At 31.6% G+C, this 22,986-nt stretch overlaps 1 protein-coding gene across 1 annotated transcript in view; it reads left to right on the plus strand.

Moving 5' to 3' along the window:
* The window catches only part of KYNU (kynureninase), a 99,971-nt gene that overhangs the window by 34,594 nt on the left and 42,391 nt on the right, over positions 1-22,986 (plus strand). The window contains exons 4-7 of the mRNA XM_006921045.1: positions 6,764-6,825; positions 8,521-8,592; positions 9,797-9,871; positions 12,209-12,355. Coding sequence (XP_006921107.1) covers positions 6,764-6,825; positions 8,521-8,592; positions 9,797-9,871; positions 12,209-12,355 — 356 coding nt within the window. The remainder of the gene's footprint in view (positions 1-6,763; positions 6,826-8,520; positions 8,593-9,796; positions 9,872-12,208; positions 12,356-22,986) is intronic.

Consider the following 22,986-nt stretch of genomic DNA (forward strand, 5'->3'; position numbering starts at 1 on the left):
CAACATTTTGGGAACTGAATAGCAAGCAAACAAACATTAAGTGTCTCTGTTTAAAAATAAATAAATAAATAAGCCAACCAAATTCTAATCACCCATTGATGGGTGAAAAATAAACTGCCACTTGCTTTACACTACAGATCTCTCAAAAAGCTTGGGAATTACTCCCAGTAAGCAGCTCTGGAAGTGAGAGTGAAGATAGCAATAAAAACAGAAAGATTTGTTTTTGAAAGTCTGATTAAAATGCAGTTAGAGTACCAGATCCCCTTGTTTATTTCATGCAGCCAGGTGAATCCTTCCCCACCCTGCTCAGGAGACAACTGGGTGAGTCCGGAGAAGGGAGAAGAAAGGCTCTCAGGGAAGGACACACAATATACTGTCTCAGTCAGCCTGGGCTGCCATAACAAAGTACCACAAACTGCACGGCTTAACAGACATTTACTTTTTCGCAGTCCTGGAGGGAGGCTAGAGGTTCAACAGTGGTCGGTTTCTGGTTCGGCCTCTTTTTCTGGCTTGTAGATGCTGCATCCTGTGTCCTCACATGGCCTTTCTTCTGTGCACCTCAGAGAGAAAGAGATCTCTAGTGTGTCTTCTTCATCTTATTGATTGCCGGTCCTGTCAGATTAAGGCTTTACCCTTATGATGTCATTTAACCTTCATCACTTCTGCCATATTGACGATTAGAGCTTCAACATACAAATTTTGAGAGGATACAATACAGTTCATAACATATTCCACAGTGAAAACAAAAGAGTTAAATAAATGTTTATCTTTTGTTCTAACTTAGACCCCAGAAACCATGCAGGAGACTGGAAAAGTCTTTGTGGTATTTGGACAACCTAAATAAAGATTCTGACATGCGTTTTCCCAGTACAATGATTCAATAATGTCACTTTACATCAAACCCCAACACATGTATAAAGAACACACTCATGTTTAAAGCAGCCCAAATTAATGGACTTTTAAGGAAAATTTATTTTTAATTTATTAACTATATGAATATGTTACCTATTCAAAATGTTTAAAAACAAAAACGACTTTATAGAAGGATTGCAAGCAAAAGCAAGAGCTATTTCCTACTACTTATTATTGAGTAATCATTACACTGTATACATTTCTGTTTTATATGATTATATTATAGGATCATAATGTGACTTCTAGTTTGAGATAGCATGATAAGTACAAACTAAAAATACTCCCTTCTATTTCAAACACAGAGAAATAATAGAAAAAATAAATTTACAAACATATAGTAACATTAAAAAAATAGAAATTTTTCACAGACCAGAAATATAGCCATTGCTGAAGAAAGGAATGGCTGGAAGCATAGAAAGGCAGTATTTTGGGGGCCGCACATGCAGCCAGGTCGAGTGTGTAGGGCCTGAGTCCAGGACTTGCCCACGAAGCCCCAGGGCTAATCTGCTTGGCTTTGGGTACCTGGGGCTGGGATTCGGAGCCAGAATTTTTGTCTGCTGGGGCAGGTAAAGGCGAAAACCGAGCATCTCCTGACAGACCAGTGAGGGCACACAATGCTTGATGAGGCTGTCAGCATTAGTTAGAGGAGTGTGTATTTATTGGAGAAAATAACGACTTAAATAATCCTGGATTGAGTTTAAAGGTGTGCTAAATAGTTGTTTAATAATGCTTTCGTTTGTCTTCACTTTTTAGATGCCACTAATATTCATTCAAATGTCTAACATGTAAATAAAAATTTTGAAAAAAATCCTGGATTAATTTGACCTGAGGATATATATTTCCTTAGTTGTAGGTCTTATTTTTTTCTTTCCTGAGTTTGCTTTCAGAATATCAATTTTATTCTAATCCTGTTAATTTGTTCTTAATATTTATCATTCTCTAAAGAAGAGTTTGGAGGTTAATATACAGGCCAGGGAGTGGTAAGGTGATATTATTTAGTGAGATTTATTTATGAAGCAAATCAATCCTGTAAAAAGACTTCTTTTGACATTTAAGAGCTTATACCTCTATTGCTACTTATTAAATGTGCACGTGTTTTGGTGCCCGATAAATACATATACGTCACAATGATTCCTAAAATTTCAAACCAGCCACCTTTCATTATCTTTAATAAAGAAAATTAAAAAAAATTAAATATCCAAATTGGATGGATAAAGAGACCGAACATATTTAATTTTTTAAAGAATACTTATTAACTCTAGCTTTCAGAGGTTTTGTTTGTCTTTGAAATACCATACAAAGTTATAACACATATGGAACAAATTTCTTTTCATTTTCTGTGTTTTTATCATATTTCATTTCAAAATTGTCAATGAATGAAGGGAATCTAGTTTAATGGTTATTTTATTGTTTGTTTTGTTTTCTACAATTCATGTTTTATCAGGGAAAATATTTCTACTATTTGTTGACCAAAGGAATAAAAATTGACAGTGTCTGAAAAAGTGTATTATAGGCAATATTTTAAAAGTTTGCTATTTTTCTTTAAATTTTAGCAACTATAACCCCCCAAATTTATTTATTTTAAAAATTATATATATTAGTCAGAGAAATGTTTCTTAAGTCGAGTTGAAAAATTAGAGTTCACTGTTTGCTTTAGTAGAAACATTCTTTTAGAAGATGTTTGTGTGTGTATTTGTGTTTATTTTCTTGGTTACAAATTCCATTCAGGTTCCCTTTTTGCCCTAGTTGCTAGGAAGTTCTAAGAAAATTTGGTCAAGTTTTAAGTAGAAAAACACTTAATAGATTCTAATTTGTTTCTCATCTGCATATATTGTACTCTGTACTTACTTTTTATCATTTTCCTCACGTGGTAATATAAGAAACCTGAAATCCTCTTTGAAAGTAGGCGTGCTATAAATCATAAAATAATTAAAATAACTATATGACAACTACGGTAAAGAGCAGTAGAAATCATATTTATTTTTGCTACTTTCTAAGCTATCTAATTGTGTTATGAACAAAAAGATAACTTGTATATTTTAGGCTATGATTGAATCTTACAGGTTCTTAAAAAACACAGCCTTTATTTTACCATAAAATATCTCAAGAAGAAGTAACAGGAGAATAATAAAAATTACTATGTGTAAAATTGGTAGAGTGGATAGAGAGAAGGAAGAGACAATAAGCAACGATATTTATTCATGGACACAGAAAAGAATTTAAATTTTAGATGAGAAGAAAAGCTATTAAGAAAACATTTTATAGAGAGCCAACAGTTCTGCAAAACATAAAATAACTTTCTCTTATTAATTTCATATTATCACGATGCTAGAAATAGAATTGCTGAAGAGTATTATTAGCATTATTATTAAACTTACTTCTCCCTGGGTACATAAAAATCACAAAGGGATAGATACATGCATTCTAGCTTATAAAAAATTGTAATGTGAACATAAATTTGCTTTATGAAATTTGTGGTTGACCCTCGGAGAAGCAATAATCCCTGGAAACGCTCTCTAAAGAGTTTTCAATGCTCAGCCATACAGTAGCCACCTCTATAAGCCAAAGAAATTTGCTATTTGAAAAATAGAGTGGAAAGTTTTTGGACTTTGCCTAACTACAAACCTTATGACCATATCCACAATAACATTTGCATCTGCTTAATAAAATGTACAGAAAATAGTATGGCAGTTGGAAGACCCATCATGAATCTCGTTATCAAATGCTAAGCAGCTGGGGGCTCTGTCATCTTCACTTTACAATATATTTGAAATTACAATTAGATGCAGAGGGAATTTGTTGATAAACATGGACCTCCTATATTTGACTTACAGGGAGTAAGCAGATAATGTAGACAACTCTTCCAAATGTAATTTGAACAAAAGATTTTAATTATTTCTTTTTTTTTTCTACAAGAGAGTAAGTTTTTGCCTACTTTCTATCTGCAAGACTTTAGGCAAGTCAATTCATCTCTTTGGACATCAGTTTCTTCATTGATAAAATATGGAAAATCAAAGTAGATACCTTATCAGGTTACTGTGAAGACTACGTGAGATAATACAAGTCATATATTTAGAAGTATTGGCACATCATAAAGGTTCAGTAAACTTTAGCTTGCCAGACATTAGACAAAAGGGCAGAGCTTGCATCTAAGTAAGTTTCACCTTCTGGTAAAGCAAAAAATTATGTTCGTTAAGTAAATAATCAGGAAATCACTCCTCAAATGAGAGTCCTGGCTCACACTCATCTCAGGTGAAGTGATTCAAATCTTGGCATTTATTGCAATGAGTTCTGATGACCTTTAAAGTAAAGACTCTTTCAAAACCCGATAATATTTCTGGAAGTTTTTTTTTTTTCTTTTTAATTTGCTCCCCAATACTTATAGTTCTTGATGTAGCAACATTAATTTTAAAAAAGTTCTTAGGAAAAAGAAGAGAAACAAAGAAAAACAACATGAAAGAATTTCAGTTTACTTTTTTTTAAAGGTTTGTTTTCTTGTGGAATTCTGATATTAAAATACGTTGGTTTCAGAAATAGAAATTGAATTAAAAGAGAAGAAAAATGGGTAACTTTTCTTTTAAAAATACACTAAAAATTCGTCTGACTTATAGCACTTTGAAGTGAAAAATACTTCATTATTTGGTGCCTTTAGGTTATATTTAGAATAAACATTTCAATTAATGTTCTATAACTTTAATATTAACACCACTCTCAGATACTCATGTGTGTGCATGTTCACACAATAGATTGACCCAGTCTTTGATAAAATTCAGTAGCAGATGAGGAGAGCATTTTGTGAAGCACTTGGTGGAATTTAATTTAAAGTATTCTAATGTGAAATAATTTTTGTGCAAGTGGTCAGACAAGCCATTTGAGGCAGCAAAGGATTATTTATAAAGAATTGGTTTGGTGTTAGCACGCCATGGAATGTGAGGGGAGAAAAGCACAATGCCAAGTGTGTCTCTACATTAATTCAGCCCCATACATCTAGTTCATCACATGTCCATGCAAGAGAAAATTTAGGTGATCCCAAATGAATGCTGTACTGTTGAGAGGACTAAAATTTTCCAGGAATCTATAATCATTTTAATCAGAATATAAACATTAAGCAAAAATAGAATGTCTGAGCTTCTATAGAAAGTCTCCCTTACCCCTTTCCTACTCTTTCATTTCTTTGTTTTCATTTTGTGATAACATGTTTTCTTTTTATTTCTTTTCCTCATTATAGTACATTCTTTCAAATGATTCCCTTTCTAGTAATTCTGCTCACCCTTATATTACGTTTTCTTCCTTTCCTTCTTCCACTCTCCCTGCCAAAGTATTTTTTATTAAAATAAATGGTTTTCAGAAAAGATGCACATAAATAATTAACAGAATAATATCAGATTACATCTTAGATAATTTTTGTCTTATAAATAACAGTAAAAACTTATACTATAATGCAAATAAATAAATAAAATAAAGTTGGTATAATTTATTTTACTATATTTCAAAAAGTTATTTTTTTATATTGTAGAAGACATATACCACTGTATAAGTTTTTTGTATTCATATCTATCTAGTATGTTTAAGAGAAATCTTACTTAGTGCTAGGAATATAGAATGAGATTGTTCCTTTCGCCACTTAAGTTCAGATACTGTACACCTTATAATGACCACAGATACAATCACCACTTGTTTACTTGCCTTGCACATTAAAGAGTAAAACCCATCTGCCAAATGCAACAAGAAGGGTTTTTTGTTTGTTTATTTGTTTATTTTTTGACTAGATAAAGACAAGGGCCCTTCCTTAAATGGCTATGTTGAAATCTACATTCCTAAGTTGTACACTTATTTCCAGTGGCCTCCCCTCAAGTCAACTTATCCTAGAATCTATGAATTAGGTTAATTATTCCATTTACTGTCTATTCTTTTAAAATGGGACTCTAGCAAAAGTATCTCTGTGGATACAAATGTCAGACTTGTATTATACATTTTCCTTAACACTTAGTACAGCCTCACAAACATTAAAGCTCATAGCCCAGTTTCCTCAGTGATGGTAAAGAAACATTATTCTGATTCGCCAGTCTAATTTCCTTTAAAAGAAATCATAAGAACTAAAAATAGGGAAAGTAATATTATTATTGTTATTATGTGCTGTGTTCTTAAGTGTCCAATGTCTGCTTTTCTCTGGGTCTATTTCTAGTACCAAAATCTTCCGTAATAGGAATTAGATCAGGTTATAATTGTGTAGTGGGTATCTTAATTTTGCATATTTTCTCCATCAGACAATACATATCTATATTTTCTTACATTAATGTGTATGAATAAGCCCCAGATCTATTTAGCTATTTGTATTTTATTCTCTAGCTCTTTTGTCTTATAAGCTATTATATATCTTACTGTAATAACAATGAATTATGTTTGGCAAAGTAGCCTTCTTTTAGGTGCATTTTAATTTGATGTTAGAAACAACCAACTTTAAAAATGTTATTGGCCTTCATTTCTTTCAAGTTTTCTTTTGGAAATACACTTATCACAAAAATGTGCTCTGTGGGAATTTGACAAACTTGCTGATGCTAGTATAAATCATTTTTAGTTTACAGGAAAAAGCAAATGCTTCATTATTTTGTTGTTATTGTTTACTAAATTCAAAAGGAAATATAATTTTTAGCTAGCTATGTGCATATAAGTCCAAATATCATTTGATAAAATGAGTCAAGTGGGAAAACTTCATTTCTTTATGATGACATATCAAATATGCCCTTATCTCTAAAAACATTAAGAATGAAGGAGTGACATCACCCCACTTTATTTTTCTAAGTATCTTTACCGCTAATAGAAAAATTTTAATAATGACATTTCTTTGCAGGAGCCAATGAGAAAGAAATAGCCCTAATGAATGGTTTAACTGTTAATTTACATCTTCTACTAGTAAGTTACCTTTCCCACTAATGTTTAATGTACAGTCAATTTACAGAATCTAAAATTTTTCTATCTTTAATTCATGAGCATTTAGTGGTTAACTTATTTAAAATAAATTGTGAGGTTATTTTCACTTTTACCAGTAAATGCTGGACCATGATAGAATGGCTTCTTCATAATCATGATAGAGTTGACTCTTGCAAAGAGCTTTAGAATAATGAAGAGCTCTTATCACAGAACATAAAAGAGTCATAGTGGGTAAAAAAGCAAAATCGCCTGCAAATACACAAAACAGTGTAGAAACGCTAGCAAATACCGAGCTTTTCAGTTTTTCAATGTGCTGGACTATAGCAGGGTAAGATTATGGATCACTATGTTTTTGTAGGTTAATTTTGGGAGATTAAGTTAAAAAATTTGAAAATAAAATTAAATTGGAGGAAAAGAACTTAGTACCTTAAATGACTTGTTTAAAATGATTCTTACATTCTAAGTATTTAATAAACGTTTATAACTTAAAATAAATATATTCTTGATTTGGAATATGGTGATTATAGTAATTGCTTGATGCTTTAAAAAATGTTTATTTTTTAAGTAAATTTTAAAAACATGTCTAGATGGCCAAGATACACAATGAAGATTTTATTTTATTTTATTTTATTTTATTTTATTAATACAGAGGCTGTTTGGCACACATATGTTATTTTATAGTTCTTTAGGTCTTCAATTTCCAAACCTGGCTGACCAGCAAATATTCTCTGGATTTCTGTTAACTTGAATTCTTCTTATTACTCCAGCCCCTTTATTTTATTTTATTTTAGTAAAATGGAAAAAATGATTTTTAAATATTACTGAAGAAACATACTTGTGCAGTACACTAAGTATCATGATAAACAACATAGTTTTAAGTTCAGACACCCCTGGATTTGACTCTCAGCTGTTATTTAATGCTGTTTGACTTTGGACAAGTTTTTTGGCATTTCTAAATCTTATTTTTCTCCTCTGTAAAAACGAGGACAAAATACCTACCTTGTAGGTATGTAAGAGTATGAAATGTAATAATATGTGAAAATTATTTTAGCATCCAGGTTGATGACCAACACCAATTAACAGTAGCAGTCATTTTCCTTGTTATCATTGTCGGTCTCATTCTGTAGGAAAAAATAAAAAGATCCCTCTAAACAAATGAGCCACTTCTCTCTGTTGCCTCTAGAAATGTCAAATATTTCATGTTAGGGCTAAGGTACTTTTTGTTGCACCTAAAATAAAATCCCATGAAATAATAAAGCAGTGGAAATATTATTTACTAGAAACCAAATTGGCAGTGCAAGATAACTCATTATTAATAAGACATACATAAAACATGAGCTTTTCAGTCTTACAATAAAGAAATTGCCATTAAGTGCATTGGGAAGATAGTTTTTCAATTAAAATTTAAGTAAAGTTTGAGAATTTGTATTTATCTGATTTCCATTTTCTCCTGAATTTGCTTCTCCATCAATAAATGTAATGAGCCGATATCATCTTCTTCTTTATAATTCATCAGAAACAAGGCTAAATGGAAAGGGTACCTTTGACAGACATCTAGATTTGTAATTAATTAATGCCTTTAAATGCTGGAGATTATAAAATAAAAGTGTGGCGTAAAACAAATAAATGTAGAAATTGTGCATTAATGCTTTTCTCAATAAATCCATTTCATTACAGTTATCGTTTTTTAAGCCTACACCAAAACGGTATAAAATTCTTCTAGAAGCCAAAGCCTTCCCTTCAGATCATGTAAGGATTCTTCAAATTATATTTACATTCTTTCTGTTCTTCCCAGAGGAGCATATCATTTTTCTGACTTGAATATTTATTCACTAGTCTTTTCTCAATAACCTCAGACTAAAAAGATCTGTCAAATGCTTTTGATTTAGGCATTTAAATAAATAAAGTGTAGCTTTATTTCTTTTGTTCAAGTAAAACATGTGCTGAGGAGGAAAGAATTGAATAGGAACATTGATTTATTAGTCTTTTTTAACTGCATTGAGCAAATTACTGGTCTAAATCAAGTGCAGTTATAATGTTTTGTTAATTCTTGTTATTTTATTTTATGAAATCAAATCGATACATGCCCCAGTGCTAACCATTTAGCTACAGAGAATAGAAATATAAACTTTTATTTGTCCATTTGTTTTTATAACATGCTAGCATAATTACTGGTGCTTTAGTATTGAAAAAAATATATTTATAAGAGATTAAAAATATTTCTCATGGATCACTAAAAAATTCATGCTATTTTTCAGCAATTCAGTCGATAAGAAATTTGATTGTTCTAGACATGGACACATAAAACTATATTGCACGTTTCAGTTTTAGTGTTAGAGAAACCTGATTTTTGTCTTTATATTATCACTGTTAACTATTCTAGCTCGCATCTTGTAATTTTAAGGCATTTCATTATGTCCAAATTAATAGTCATTATCTTACTAAAAAGGATTGAACCTTAATATCTTGAAAAAAATTCAGAGCCCCCATAATTGCTTGCTATCATTCACATCTTGTACTCTCAATGAAGGGAAATTTTTGGTGTTCTTTCCTTGTACTAGCTTACTCTTTCTAGAGTGAGTCATTTCTATATTCTAGTTCAAGTCTAGGAAGTCCATACTATTCACCTTGGAATTTTGTAAACTCCGGTGTTGACTTATATAGGTGATTTAATATTTAACTAAAAAAAATCTCTTGTAACTCCCTAAAGTCTAGATGACTCCTATGTTTCCATTTATCTCTGATATTTAGTGTTTCAAGGAATATTCAGATTCTTGTATGCAAATTATATTAAACATTTCTTTTCTGATACATTATTTAGTCAGTTTTAATCTTGACCTTGAATTTTATATCATAAAATATTTTTATTCTTATTTTATTATTTATTTTCAGACCTATTTCAAAGTACTTCTGTGCATTGGACTTGATTTAATAAATCATCTTTCTTTTCCAGTATGCTATTGAATCACAGCTTCAACTTCATGGACTTGACATTGAGAAGAGTATGCGGATTATAAAGCCAAGAGAGGTACATGTGATAGAGAAATAAATAATAAACATTCAACATGCTTCTATTTGTATTTTTTTTCCTCATTTTTCTCAAATGTTTGTTATCTTTATTACTTTAATGGAATTCTCAAGAAAGTATAAAAGACCTATACTTCTGTTACTAGTAGGTCATTTTGCTTAAAATGGAGCATTAACTCAGAAGTGCATTTTCATTTTAAGGCTAATCATATTATAAGCAAATTGTTTTTCTGTTAACAGCACTAGAGTCTGCTATACCCTTCATTGGGATGGGAAGAGATGACAAATTACATATATCATTTTCAATTTCAAATGCCATTGCCTGTGGATGCCATAAAAATTGTATTAAAGACTGGTGATATTTGTTGAAATTGCATGATACTTATCTTTTATGTCTTAATATAAGTATCAAGTGTTTTCCTTTGAGCTTAGACTAGAGTATAGAAAGGGAAGTGGTATAGTGGAAAAAGTTTGGGCTTTATACCTGGCTAATATATACCCTAGAGAAATCCCAGACTCACAACTTTCTGGGACTAAGAGACTTTGGGAAAGTCATTTGGTCTCTGTGATTCCTTCATCTTTAAATAGATAACAAAGGAAATACCTCATCAAACTTGACCTATGTTCAAAGTCTAAAACACTGCACAATTTACATTAATAGAGATATAAGACTACGTTGTATAAACTTTGACATCTAAACCCTGAAACTTGTGAAATATCACACCAAGAGATCCACGCAGAGTAAATTTTAGGTTTCACAAATGATGCTCCCAGGCTGTTAACTCAGTGTTTGAGGAATTATTTCTTTCAACCCAGAATACTTTGAGAAATTAAAATCTACTTCATTCACTTTTATTTGCCAAAATGTAATAAATCAATGAAGTAGAAAGTTCTCACACCTGTGAGAGGATACCTTTTTTATAGGTCATATATAAATTGCTAATTTCTAGCAAAAATGAATATAGTCACTGACATACTACAAGTCTTAATGTTAAAAGTGACAAGTGTTGTGGAACCTCATGAGTTAATCATAATCTTGGGAGCATTCTTCATCACTACTAGATTAGCACAAGTCAACATGAGAGAGGACTATATCTTACCTTTAAGAAATATATTTCTTATTTGCTTAATATTGAATTTCTTAAAGTTCTATATTAAATGTTAATATATATAGTACTTTCCCTAATGGTTTTTTTTTTTTGAAATTTTGGTGGACAAATCATATTAGATTTTTCTAAGAAAAATTTTTGAATTACCATGTTATTTGTTTTACTTAGACTTTTTCTTAGAATTACCGAAATCCTTTCCTTCATACATAAAATGTACATCACTTAATAATTCAGAGATTTTAATATTAATACTGTTTTTATAGATTCCCATTTTGTAAACAAGTTTCAAGCTTCTAGTAGAAACTAGAATATTTGTGATATATATGTAATATATGCCGAACATGGGACACAGTAATTGACAAGTAACAAGAATGATCAACAATTAAAAATAACTGAAGAAAAATTTATAAATGCCTTAATGAGCTTCCCTCAAATATTAATACATTTAATGATGGTTTGACCTCAAAATCATGTTAGATTTATCACTGGAAAAAATTCATGAGGACTTAATAAATAAATAAAAATTGTTAGGATACAAGAAGATACTTCATATTTAACAGATATCTTTTTGCTCATGTTGTTTGCAAGACCAAACCTAAATTTATTCACAATTTTTACTAAGTAACCAATCATTAGTCTTAGGTGAGAAGATGTGGAGAAAAATAATTGAGTTTTATTGATATTTTTCTTCATGTTTGGGCCTTGATCTTTAAATTGATGTGGAAGAGGTTTAATTCTTAAGTTAACAGGAGGTATTGGTTAGGTTGTATTCAGATGAAAGATGCATAGATGTTTTTATTCTGCAAAAAACAACATGATATTAGATTGATAGGTGAAATGCTAATTTTTAAGAAATTGTTCTTGCCATTTAATATTTCATGGACTTGTACTTTCTGATATTTTATTGGGTGGAAATAAAGAAGAAACAATTTATAAGTATATAAATAGTAAAGATTAATTGAAAAACTGAAGAGTAAGTCAAGTAAAGTTTTGCAAAGACTTAATTTTATAAAACTCTAGTATTTTATTATCAGTACCTAATAATAACAAAAAGCATGCTCAAATGCCACTCTCTTGCCAGATTTTTGAAGATCATTGATCTGAAAAAAATTATCTTTGATTTTACTTATGGTGAGAAAGAGCTCACGGTGAATTTTAGATTGGGAAATATGAAGTGAGAAATTTAACATTGTGGATATAAATGTAACTTATGCCTAACTCTACTTTAGGGAGAAGAAATCTTGAGAACAGAAGATATTCTTGAAGTAATAGAGAAGGAAGGAGACTCGATTGCAGTGATCTTGTTCTGTGGGCTGCATTTTTATACTGGACAGCTCTTTAATATACACGCCATCACACAAGCTGGGCAAGCAAAGGTATGCACTTCATTTGCTCCTTCCCACCTCATCACAAATATCACTCTACTGAGGAGTATTTGAACTTCTAGTGAAATATCTTTGTTTGTGCCTATGTAAAATTACTTAAAGAGTTAAAAAAAAAAAAGTGTAAGCTTTACACTTAAGAAACCTGTACTCTTTTTTGCCTTAAGCTATTTCTCTATTTAAACCTCTTTTTATCAATTCTGTAGTCTCACCTACTTACTAGTGTCTGTTTTCTCAGTGTTTACCTCTGGTCGGCAGGACAGGTGAGCTTCCAGTAGGTGATGTCATTGGTACTGAGCTGCTCAGTCAGCAGGACACAGGCAGAATATTTAGGATAGTAACTACATGTTAGGACTGTTAGAAACTCAAGTCTGGTATTTTGTTATACTATATCTCATTTTAATATAATTCAGTTCTCACTTAACCCTAGGTACCTGAAGAAGGAGAGGTGCAGAATAAAAGTTGATCAGTAGATTGAGTTTCACACAGTTTATTTTAAGGAAGCTATTTTTTCCCCAAGAATCTTAAGAAATTATTATACTTCCTATAATGAGAGATTTCCTTACATATCACTAAATCACACTTAAATTGGTTACCATTTTGAAATCGTGTCTCTTTATATGTGTATTTGTAAAACACTGATTTTAATATTTGTCTGGAAAAAGAAATTAGAGAGGAGCAACAGTCAACAGTGACAATTTGGATTTAAAATCCTTAACTAACAGTTCTATTTGAATCAGCAATCAAGTCATGTATTTAAAAGATGACCATCGAATTTTGTTCTGAACATTAATAAGTCATGGGATTAATGTATGTGTGAGGTCTAGTTAATATACTCAGTTATTGAAGCTAATGAATGGAACTAATGAAAAGAAATTTAGCACCATTATCAGCAGTCTCTAGGAATTTGCAGCCATGACTTCCAACTGATTTGATGGATAACTGTGAAAGTGGTACATTCAAAAGATATAAAGATAATATCTTCTTAATTTAGATATTAAATGTTAAGCATCAAAATAAAGGGAAGCCAATAAAAAGTCATATTTTAAAATGTTATGCAAGTAATCAGCAGTCTCTGAATCCCTCAGTATACATGTACGTCTCATTAACCTTCATAGAAATGAGGCAGGAAGATAGAGGAAAGACGGCGGGTTTTGGAATCAATCATACAATCTGAGGTTCAAATCTTGGCTACATAATTTAATTGTTATATGATCTCAAACAAGTTGCTTAACTTTTCTACGTCTCTTTTTAAAAGTGTTTTCTTTGGCGGGGATAACAAGACCTGGTTCATAAATTCAATGTAGAGATAAGAGTATAAAATATCTACTGGAGTGTACAGATTCTGCTGTTAAGTGATACTTGCCTCCTCTGCCTTCTACTGTCCAATAAATATGCAGTTATAGAAAGTGACTCAGATGGAAATAATCCTTTATTTCTCATTAAAAAGCATTAAAAAGCAAAATATATTTGTTTACTTAGTTATATATATAATTCTTTCTTAACTATTTTGGTTGCTAAAACCATTCTCTCAGCACTTTGCATGCTTTCTTTCACTTAAAAAAATATATAAGTGCCTACCAACTGAAACTCTCTTGTAGCTTTCAGTCAAATAAAGGAAGGTAAGAATGAGCAGTTCCATTTAAATTTAACCACACAGAAGTGATGGATACCATGGAAGATAAATGGTGATATAGCAGACTTAGATATATCCATTATAAAATTATTCTAACAAACATTTATACTCTTGCTAGACAATCCCATCCCCCTGCCCCCCCCGCCCCAGCCTCAATGAAAGTTGAGAAAAATTCTTTAACATGTAGATTTACATTGCTATCTTGTGTGATCTATGAAGATAAATCTCAATGAGAGGCAGAGAACATATTAAAGTAGTAAAATCAAGAAAAAGTTTGGAAATTTTAGGCAAGAAAATGCTGTTAGAAATGGCTAAATGAAATAAAAAAGAGGAAAAGTTTCAGAAATGAAGTATGGTAGGAATCAAAAATAGTGTTGGGATGGAGCAAGGTACATCAACAAGAGTAGATTTTGAAATAGAACTTTAAAATTATGTAAAAGAGAAGTGAGGACAAGAATTTTGAAAACTATATTAAAGAAAATCATGACTACGAAAAAGAGCACAAATCATAAGTGATTTGATGAGTTATTTTGAACCCTTAAAACCACACACCTACATCAAGAAACTTCTAGGACATTCATAACACTCAGAATCCTCAAGTGTGTGTTCCCCAAAATACTGCCTGTTACCTCTCTTCAAAAAGTACCACTCTCCTGACTTATAACCATATATATTAGCTTTGTCCATTTCTGAACTTTATATAAATGGATTAATATGTATTCTTTTGAGTCTGGCTTATTTGCTTACTATTGTATTTGTGAGATTCATCCATGTTGTATGTAGCAGTAGTTTTGTTTTTCTTTCCATTTCAGTATATTATTATAGTATGCAAACAGATCACAATTTATTTATTTATTTTTTTCTATTCTAATCTGGATAGGTATTTGGATTTTATTTCTACTTGAGGGTTAATAACATAAATGCTCCTCTGAACATTCTTATACATTTCTTTGGCTAAGCATTCATAGACATTTCTATTAAGTATATAGTTAGAAGTGGATTCTTCAAGCATAAGGTATGTGTATGTTCATACCTTATTAACTTTCCAAAGGGTTGTATCAATTAGGCATACACTCCTATCAGCATATATGAGAGTTTCTGTCACTCTCCAACTTTATTAAAAGCCTGTCTAGTTAGTTTGTAATGGTAATGTAGTTTTTGTTTTTTTTTTATTGATATGTAATTAATATACAATATCCTGTTAGTTTCATGTGTACATCATAGTGATTTTTTTATTTGTATACATTATAAAATGATCCCCACAATAAGTCTAGTTACCATCTGTCACCATAAAAAATATTACAACATTATTGACTGTATTCTCTATACTTTATAGTATATCCCCATGACTTATTATTTTGTAACTGTAAGTTTGTACTGCTTAATCCCCTTTATCTATTTTATCCACCCCCCCCAACCCCTCTTCTCTCTGGTAACCACTACTTGGTTTTCTGGATTTTTGAGTCTGTTAAGGTTTTGTTTTGTTTGTTCATTTGTTTTGTTTTTTAGATTCCACTTATAAGTGAAATCATACAGTATTTGTCTTTACCTGACATTTCATTTAGCATAATACCCTCTACCTAGGTCCATTCGTGTTGTCACAAATGTCAAGATTTCATTCTTTTTTATGCCTGAGTAATTTTCCATGATTGATATATATCACATTTGAGTTGTGTCCATATTTTGGCTATTGTAAATAATGTCACAATGAACACAAAGGTACATACATCTCTTCAAATCAGTGTTTTGAATTTCTTTGGATAAATACCCAGGAGAGGAATTGCTAGATTATATGGTATCTAATTTTTAATTTTTTGAGGAACTTCCATACTGTTTTCCATAGTGGCTGCACCATTTTACATTCCCAAAAATGTATGAAGAATCACATTTCTGCACATCCTCACCTATATTTGTTATTTTTTGTCTTTTTGATAATAGCCATTCTGAAAGATGTGATGTGATATCCCATTTTGGTTTTGATTTGTATTTCCCTGATGATTAGTGATGTCGAGCATCTTTTCATATGCTTGTTGGCCATCTATATGTCTGTCCTCTTGGGAGCAATATCTATTCAGGTCATCTTCCTTTTTTTTTAATTGGATTGTTTTGTTTTGTTTTGTTTTGTTTTATGAATTCTTTGTATATTTTAGATATTTACCCTTTATTGGCTTTTTCAAGTATCTTCTTCTATTCAGTAGGTTGTCCTTTCAGTTTGTTAATGACATCTTTCGCTGTACAAAAACTTGTTAGTTTGATGTAATCCCATTTGTTTATTTTTGCTTTCATTGCCTTTGCCTGTGGAGACTAGTCCCTTAAAAATATTGCTAAGCCCAATGTCAAAGAGTATACTGCCTGTTTTCTTCTAGGAAGTTTATGGTTTTAGGTCTTATGTTCAAGTCATTAATCTATTTTGAATTTATTTTTTTTATGTGGTGTAAGATAGTGGTCCAGTTTTATTCTTTTGCATTTAACTGTCCAGTTTTCTCAACACCGTTTATTAAACAGACTGTCTTTTCCCCATTGTATAATCTTATCTCTTTTCTCATAGGATAATTGACCGTATATATGAAAGTTTTTTTCTGGCTCTCTGATTCTATTGATCTATGTGTCTATGTTAGATTGACATAGAAACTACTAAAAATATATTTTAGAAAAGAGTATATTTTGTCTCACATCTAAATGGGTCTCTCTCCTAAGTGTTATTACCATATAATTGATAAACTAGATAGTTGCTTTAAGTCCACTTTGTAACAGGACAGACAGATAAAAATAGATAAGTAAAAGTCAAAAGTCACCACACATCCAAGAAGTCAACTACATATTGTTGAGAAGATTGTGATTGGACTTGTATATCTCCTATTTGATGCCCTATCTTGCATTTCTACCACATAATGACTATTACTCTTCTACCATTTATGGAAAAGAGTCTAAATCACTTTAGCCTTTTCTGATTTTACATACTAAATTATCAATATCACAGTTTCCTTTGCTCGCCGCATAACATATTTTGCAGCTAAACTAAGCATTTAATATGTTCCCTGCCCAGATATCATATTCTCTCTGTGTGTGCTTTTATTATTAGTTTTCCCTCCACCTACAATTACCATATGTAATTCTCTTCCTCCACTCCAGCTGTACCACTACCTGCCTCTAGAACAGTTTACAATCTGTCCTAGAGATTTGCTTTGTTTAACCCTCTTTGTATACATAAATATTGTATGTTTCAAAGTTTTTAAGCAAACGCCAACAATAGAATATCAGGACCTTTCTTATAAAAACTTTTATTTCCAGATATATTCTGAAAAATTAGAAGTTTGTCAACACTGGACCGTCATTCCTGGAGAATAATGCATGGCAAGGCTGAGTAACAGCTCTGCCCATTAGCTAGAATTCAAGCAATCCAAAACAACTCCACTCGTACCTATCGAACCCAACATTGAAGCGTAGTGACAGCTGACATATATATTTGCTTATGTTGCAGTATTCTTACAATAAAAGGTGAAGTGAAGTATTTCTTAGAGACCAAACTCGTATGTTACTTGACTAACTCGTGTAGAACCATGAATGTACAATCCTTGAACTTCATCAAAATTTTTGTGCTCTCTGTGTCAGGCTAAATCTGTCTTTCTGTTGTATTTTTTATAGCATGCTGGGGAATGTATTATTGGCTATCTTTTGTACTGTCTTATAATTATTTCTATGCCTATTTTAACTCTCTAATTTAAAAAGCTTATGTCAGTAGATTGTTCAATGACTGATTGAGGCTAGTGTCTTACACACTGTCATATCTTTAAACACAAACATGTGAATAGTGTTTGTGCATCAGCAAAAGTGGATCAGGCTAATTTTTTGGCTCACATATTGCACAAAAAGCACAACTCTGTTCCCATTTAAATAGAATCAGAAAAAAATTGAAGAATTACTTATAGAAGAATTGAAGAATTACTTAATTTTTAGTTACTCTAAAAATTAAAATACTTTTTTTGTAAATTTTGACTTAGGACATGCAGACTGCTTCATTAAGTCATTAAATATTAAATGAACTAAATTAAGTTGGAAAAATTACTTTGAGTTGTTTTTCTCATCTTGGGTATCTGGAATAAATTAAACAAACAATATTTTGTGTGAGATCTTTGCCAACTGGAGAAAGAATCTAAAAGAGAACACTGCTACTCGATTTGTTTGGTTCTCCCCCTTTACTTTTGTGCTTACTACTGACAATAAATAGAAAAGATGGTCACTGTTTTTCATGTAAAAAAAAAAAAAAAACCTGAAATTTGCTCTTGAAAACACACTCTTAGATAGCAGGATATTTTCACTTGCAAATCACTCAATTCTTTGGGGTCTTAAGATCTTTTTGCTTTTCCTCTCTCCCAAATATTTCACTCTTTCTGTCCATGTAGCAGTTAGCTCTGAGTCATACCTTCTTAACTAACAAATTCCCCTTAAGTTTTATTAGCAAAATATCCCATGCTCCCCACCTCCTATCTCATCTCTGGATTTACCAGTCTAATGAATATCTACTTTAAGAAAGCCAGGCTAAAAGGGTAAATCTAGCTTCTGCAATAGTGTTTTGTACAAATGTGAACAATTATATGTACTGTTGATGGGCTTCTGGGCTTCAATCACTTGACATGTAATATTTCCAATCTTCTCAGCAATGCTGACAGTAAGCTCGAACTATGACTTAGTTGAGGAAATTGAGTCTGAGAGACGTTAAACTCTTGCGGAAGGTGTCTTAGCCAGCCAATAAAGGCTAGAATTGGAGTCTAGTTTCTGGCTGGCACCACACCTTTCTTTCCACCATATTGTTTATTTTTATATATGTAAACTAACTATGTAATGGCAAAGAGGTCGCAACACATAGAAAAGTAAAAAAAAAAAACCCACATATTTGCATACATAGCCCTCTTTTTTTGGTCATTTCTTTTCTTGGGTACCTGAGATCTTTGTCTTTAGAGTTGATGCAATTGTCTCTTCACTTCAAAGAATACCAAAAATCCACAATTTTTACTTTGCCCATAGAGGTCAAAGGTAGGAAACAGAATTATTGCCGATTGGGATTCTGTTTAGTGCCAACATTCAGCAGTGCCACATCTTAGAGCCTCGAACCCACTCCTTCCAACTGCTCATTTTAAGAGATACCCCTAGACACTGGCTTCCCTAGACCTCTTTCTGGTGGGTCTCTCGGGCAGTTGCTCCACTGACAATAGTGCCCACCAGTGATGGCCCTATTATCATTCCTTTTAGTAGCTCTTCAATGGCCTACAAGTATTCACAGGAGGTCTCCCTCTAATTAGAAGAGGTTACAAACTCCTATATGACTGGGAAACTAATCTACATGACATGAGAGAATTTCAGCGAGGAAGTTCAGTGAGCTCTCTAATGGTAGCTGAGTTGCAGATTATTCTCAAGAAATTGTATTGTCTCCTCTGTAAATACATATTGATATAAATGCCTTCAATCAATAGCTCTAGGACAATGTGGGAATTTTCTTAACTTATGTAGGGTAAGGGTTACTTGTGATATCATCCTTCCTATACACTTGCACTTTAAAAAATATTTTGATAGAAAATACATTTGAAATTATCAGACTTTAATCTTGCAGTAATTCAACAAATGGCCTAGGATAACCCTCTCGGTTTTCCTTGTTTCTGTTCCCGTTTGCTGTTGAACTTTAATATGAACATTTAGATTTGATTATCAGATGGCTAGCTTCTGGATTGGAATATTTTGTGTATTTTTTTTTCATACATATGCTGATTATTCATTTTTCTGGTCAGGACTAAAATAACTTTGAGTAGCATTCAGGTTCTGCTCTGCAAAAAATTTTAAACTTTGATTCTGATTGCCACGCTATTTGATTTCTGAAAAAATTTCTTGTTGCTCTAGTTGAAAGATTACATCTTGTTCCTTTTTATTTGTATGTTTCTTATCATTTTTGTATTGTCTTAAGTTTTAATAGTGAGGAACTGCTATTTTCATTAAATTATTGGCACAAATAAGTGAAGACTTACCATACTACTTCAAAAAAGAGTAGATAACTGTTTTATAGAATTTTTGGAAGGAAATTGTGATACAAATAATGTTGACTTTAAGTACAGAATGAACATAATACAAGGAATAATGCTTAGTTCCTGCTTATAACTATGGAGTTAAATGAAAAGAAAAAAAAAGTGAAAACCATAATAAATTTAGGCTGGACAAAAGGAAGAACTTCTAGAATTAAAGTTCACTCTAGAATGAAATATTGACAGGAGAGTACAGGCTTTTATTATAAAGATCTTTTTTAGATAATATTTTTTTCTAACTTAGCATCTATGCATGTTTTTGAATGATAGTACTTGAATGAATTTTGAAAGTTAAGTGCTTCAAGACTGTGGAAAGAAACTCTACCAGCTTTCATATTCCTTTTTTTTTATTCTCACTTGCCCCAAGTACTATTCAACAACTCCATAATTAAGAATTTTTTTGGAAAATCCTAAGATCAGATGAGAACTAACTATTCAACCTATTATTGTTAGTCCACCATTTGTTTATACCATCTATATAGAGTTGACCAACACACACACACACACACACACACACGTGCATGTACAGAGTTATACTATAACTATTTTTATTCACTTTCTTCACATTTTCCTATCGTTTTTTCTTTTTAAGGTGATATAAATTTATAGCACTTCAATTCTTTGATTATTTCCTATGGCATTTGTATCAAAACAGGAGCAATGTTGAGAATACTTAAAGATGTGAATGATGTGGTGTGGAAACTGTAGTTCCCACAAACAGCCATGACAAGGCCACACTCATTACCAGACTTGAAGGGACATAGAGGCACTTATAATTTACAGGCCATGATGCTAGTGCCGCTGCCAAGGGCATCCACTAGAGTCTGGATCTTTACTGAGCAGGGAAGTTGCAGAGGCTGGTATTTATGAATGGACCTAGAGTAGTTAGCGGCCACCTCTTGCAGGAACCTCCCAGGTTCTGTGGGGCCTGCAACCATGGGTGGTTTACTCAAGTGGCTCAGGACAAAGGCTACTTACCTCCCTTAAGTATTTTATTACTTTAACAATTATATGAGCATACCAATGCATACCAGCTAACTATCAGCTTTGTGCATAACTACAACTATCTTATCTTGTATAATTATCCTTTTTAACACCAAATCTGCTACTTACTGATGATTTCTATAATTTATAACATTTTTTTGGTGAAGAAAGAACAAACTAAAATATCAGTTCAAAGTCAGTCTGTTACAGAATGAATCAATAAAGTAATCAGGATTTTAATACTACTTGGAAAAACATTAAACTGTACTTTTCCATATTTAATAGACAAATAATGAATCAAATTTGAGAGTTAGTGAGCTAGCATTTCACCTGGAAATCTCAGCACAGGCCCTCTGTATAATAATATTCCACTGCTTAAAAATAAATGTTTATTATTGTAGTAAAGAAGGTGGCAAAGACAAAAACATGATATTTCTTGCTTTATTGAGTGGGATTTTGAACATTTTTAAACTACTGTTAATTGTCCAAGAAACTTCATTGTAAAAGCTGTCTGAATGAATAGCTTATGTAATAAAATTACAACAGAAACAAAAGACCTCAAATAATATTCTTTTGAGATTTAACATCAGTTTAGAGAATATGTATTAACAATTATATGACATTATTTGTTCTTTACTTTATTTATTCAACAATTATTTAGGTTCATATTGTGTAAAAGTAGAAGATAATTAATTGGAAAATTGCTTCAAGAGATCTATACAAATAGGTCTGGAAGATGAGAAAGAAGAGTGTTTGGCAAAGAAGTTTTTCCATAGAAGTTATCCTGTAATCAAAATCTGAGCTATCTAGGCAAATGAGGAGGGACAGAATACCCTAGAAAGAAAGGTTTATGCAAACAGAGAGAGGTAGATATGAGGCACCTGAGACAAGAAAGTCGAAAAAGACCAGATCATAAAGTCATACCAAGGAAAATAAGTTACATTCCGAAGTTAAAGGGAGGATCTTTGGAGGAACACAGGGAGTCTTATAATTAATTGAATGTGTGATTTTAGAAAGCTTATTAGAGGCAGGCAGGCTGGAAATATTCAGAATGAAATAAACCACTGGACGCAGACTATTAGAAGACTATTTTAATAGTTTAGGGATTGACTCTAAAGCAAAGTGACTGAACACTGCTATCTATGGTTCTATGTGGTTGTAGCAATATGAGTGTGAGCTCTTGTGGATAATTTTAATAAAAATCTGTTAAAAATATTTGTTAATATAAAATTTTTCATAAAGTAGATACTCATGTTTGGAATTTATATTTTTTTCCTAATCATATTGTTTTACCTACTTTTATAAGTAAAATACTAAAAATATTAACTGGATGGCCATAGAGAAGTTAGGGAATTATTAGTTATTTCTTTATTTTTATGATGCTGCCATCTAGTGAAACATTTGTAAAATCACTTTGTGGTGAGATCAAGTTTGTATCTTCTAGGGCTTTCCTAAAAATGGTTACATTTTAATAATTAACGTTTTCTGCTATCCATGGGGAAAGAATTGTACATGCATTAAAACATTATAGGAGCCGCAGGAATTTTTTTTTTTTTTTGATGTGGTACCACAGATGTGACCACAGGGCTTTTAATAACAAGATAAGGTAGGTAAAGTTTCATGGTTCATTGCGTCATTCTTTATAAATAATTGATAATAAAATGAAAGTGCTGCCTTTTCTATTCCTTGATTTTTCTAAGAAATTCTGAGTTGTAAATAAATATCTATTAAAAATTAAGTTGTAAAAATTGTTTCATAAAAAATCAATGCTTTAATTAAAAATGTTGAGAAAAAATTTTCAAATTCAGAATTTTCTTTCTGAAATAGGATTTCACTATTAAAACTGTATCTTAAAATATAAACAAACAGGAGACCATTCAAGAGGATATAGAAGATAGATGCTGTGCATGCCTCCTCTCACGACCACACCAAAA

The sequence above is a fragment of the Pteropus alecto genome, unplaced genomic scaffold (genome assembly GCF_000325575.1).
Source record: "Pteropus alecto unplaced genomic scaffold, ASM32557v1 scaffold3, whole genome shotgun sequence".
Taxonomy (NCBI): Eukaryota; Metazoa; Chordata; class Mammalia; order Chiroptera; family Pteropodidae; genus Pteropus; species Pteropus alecto.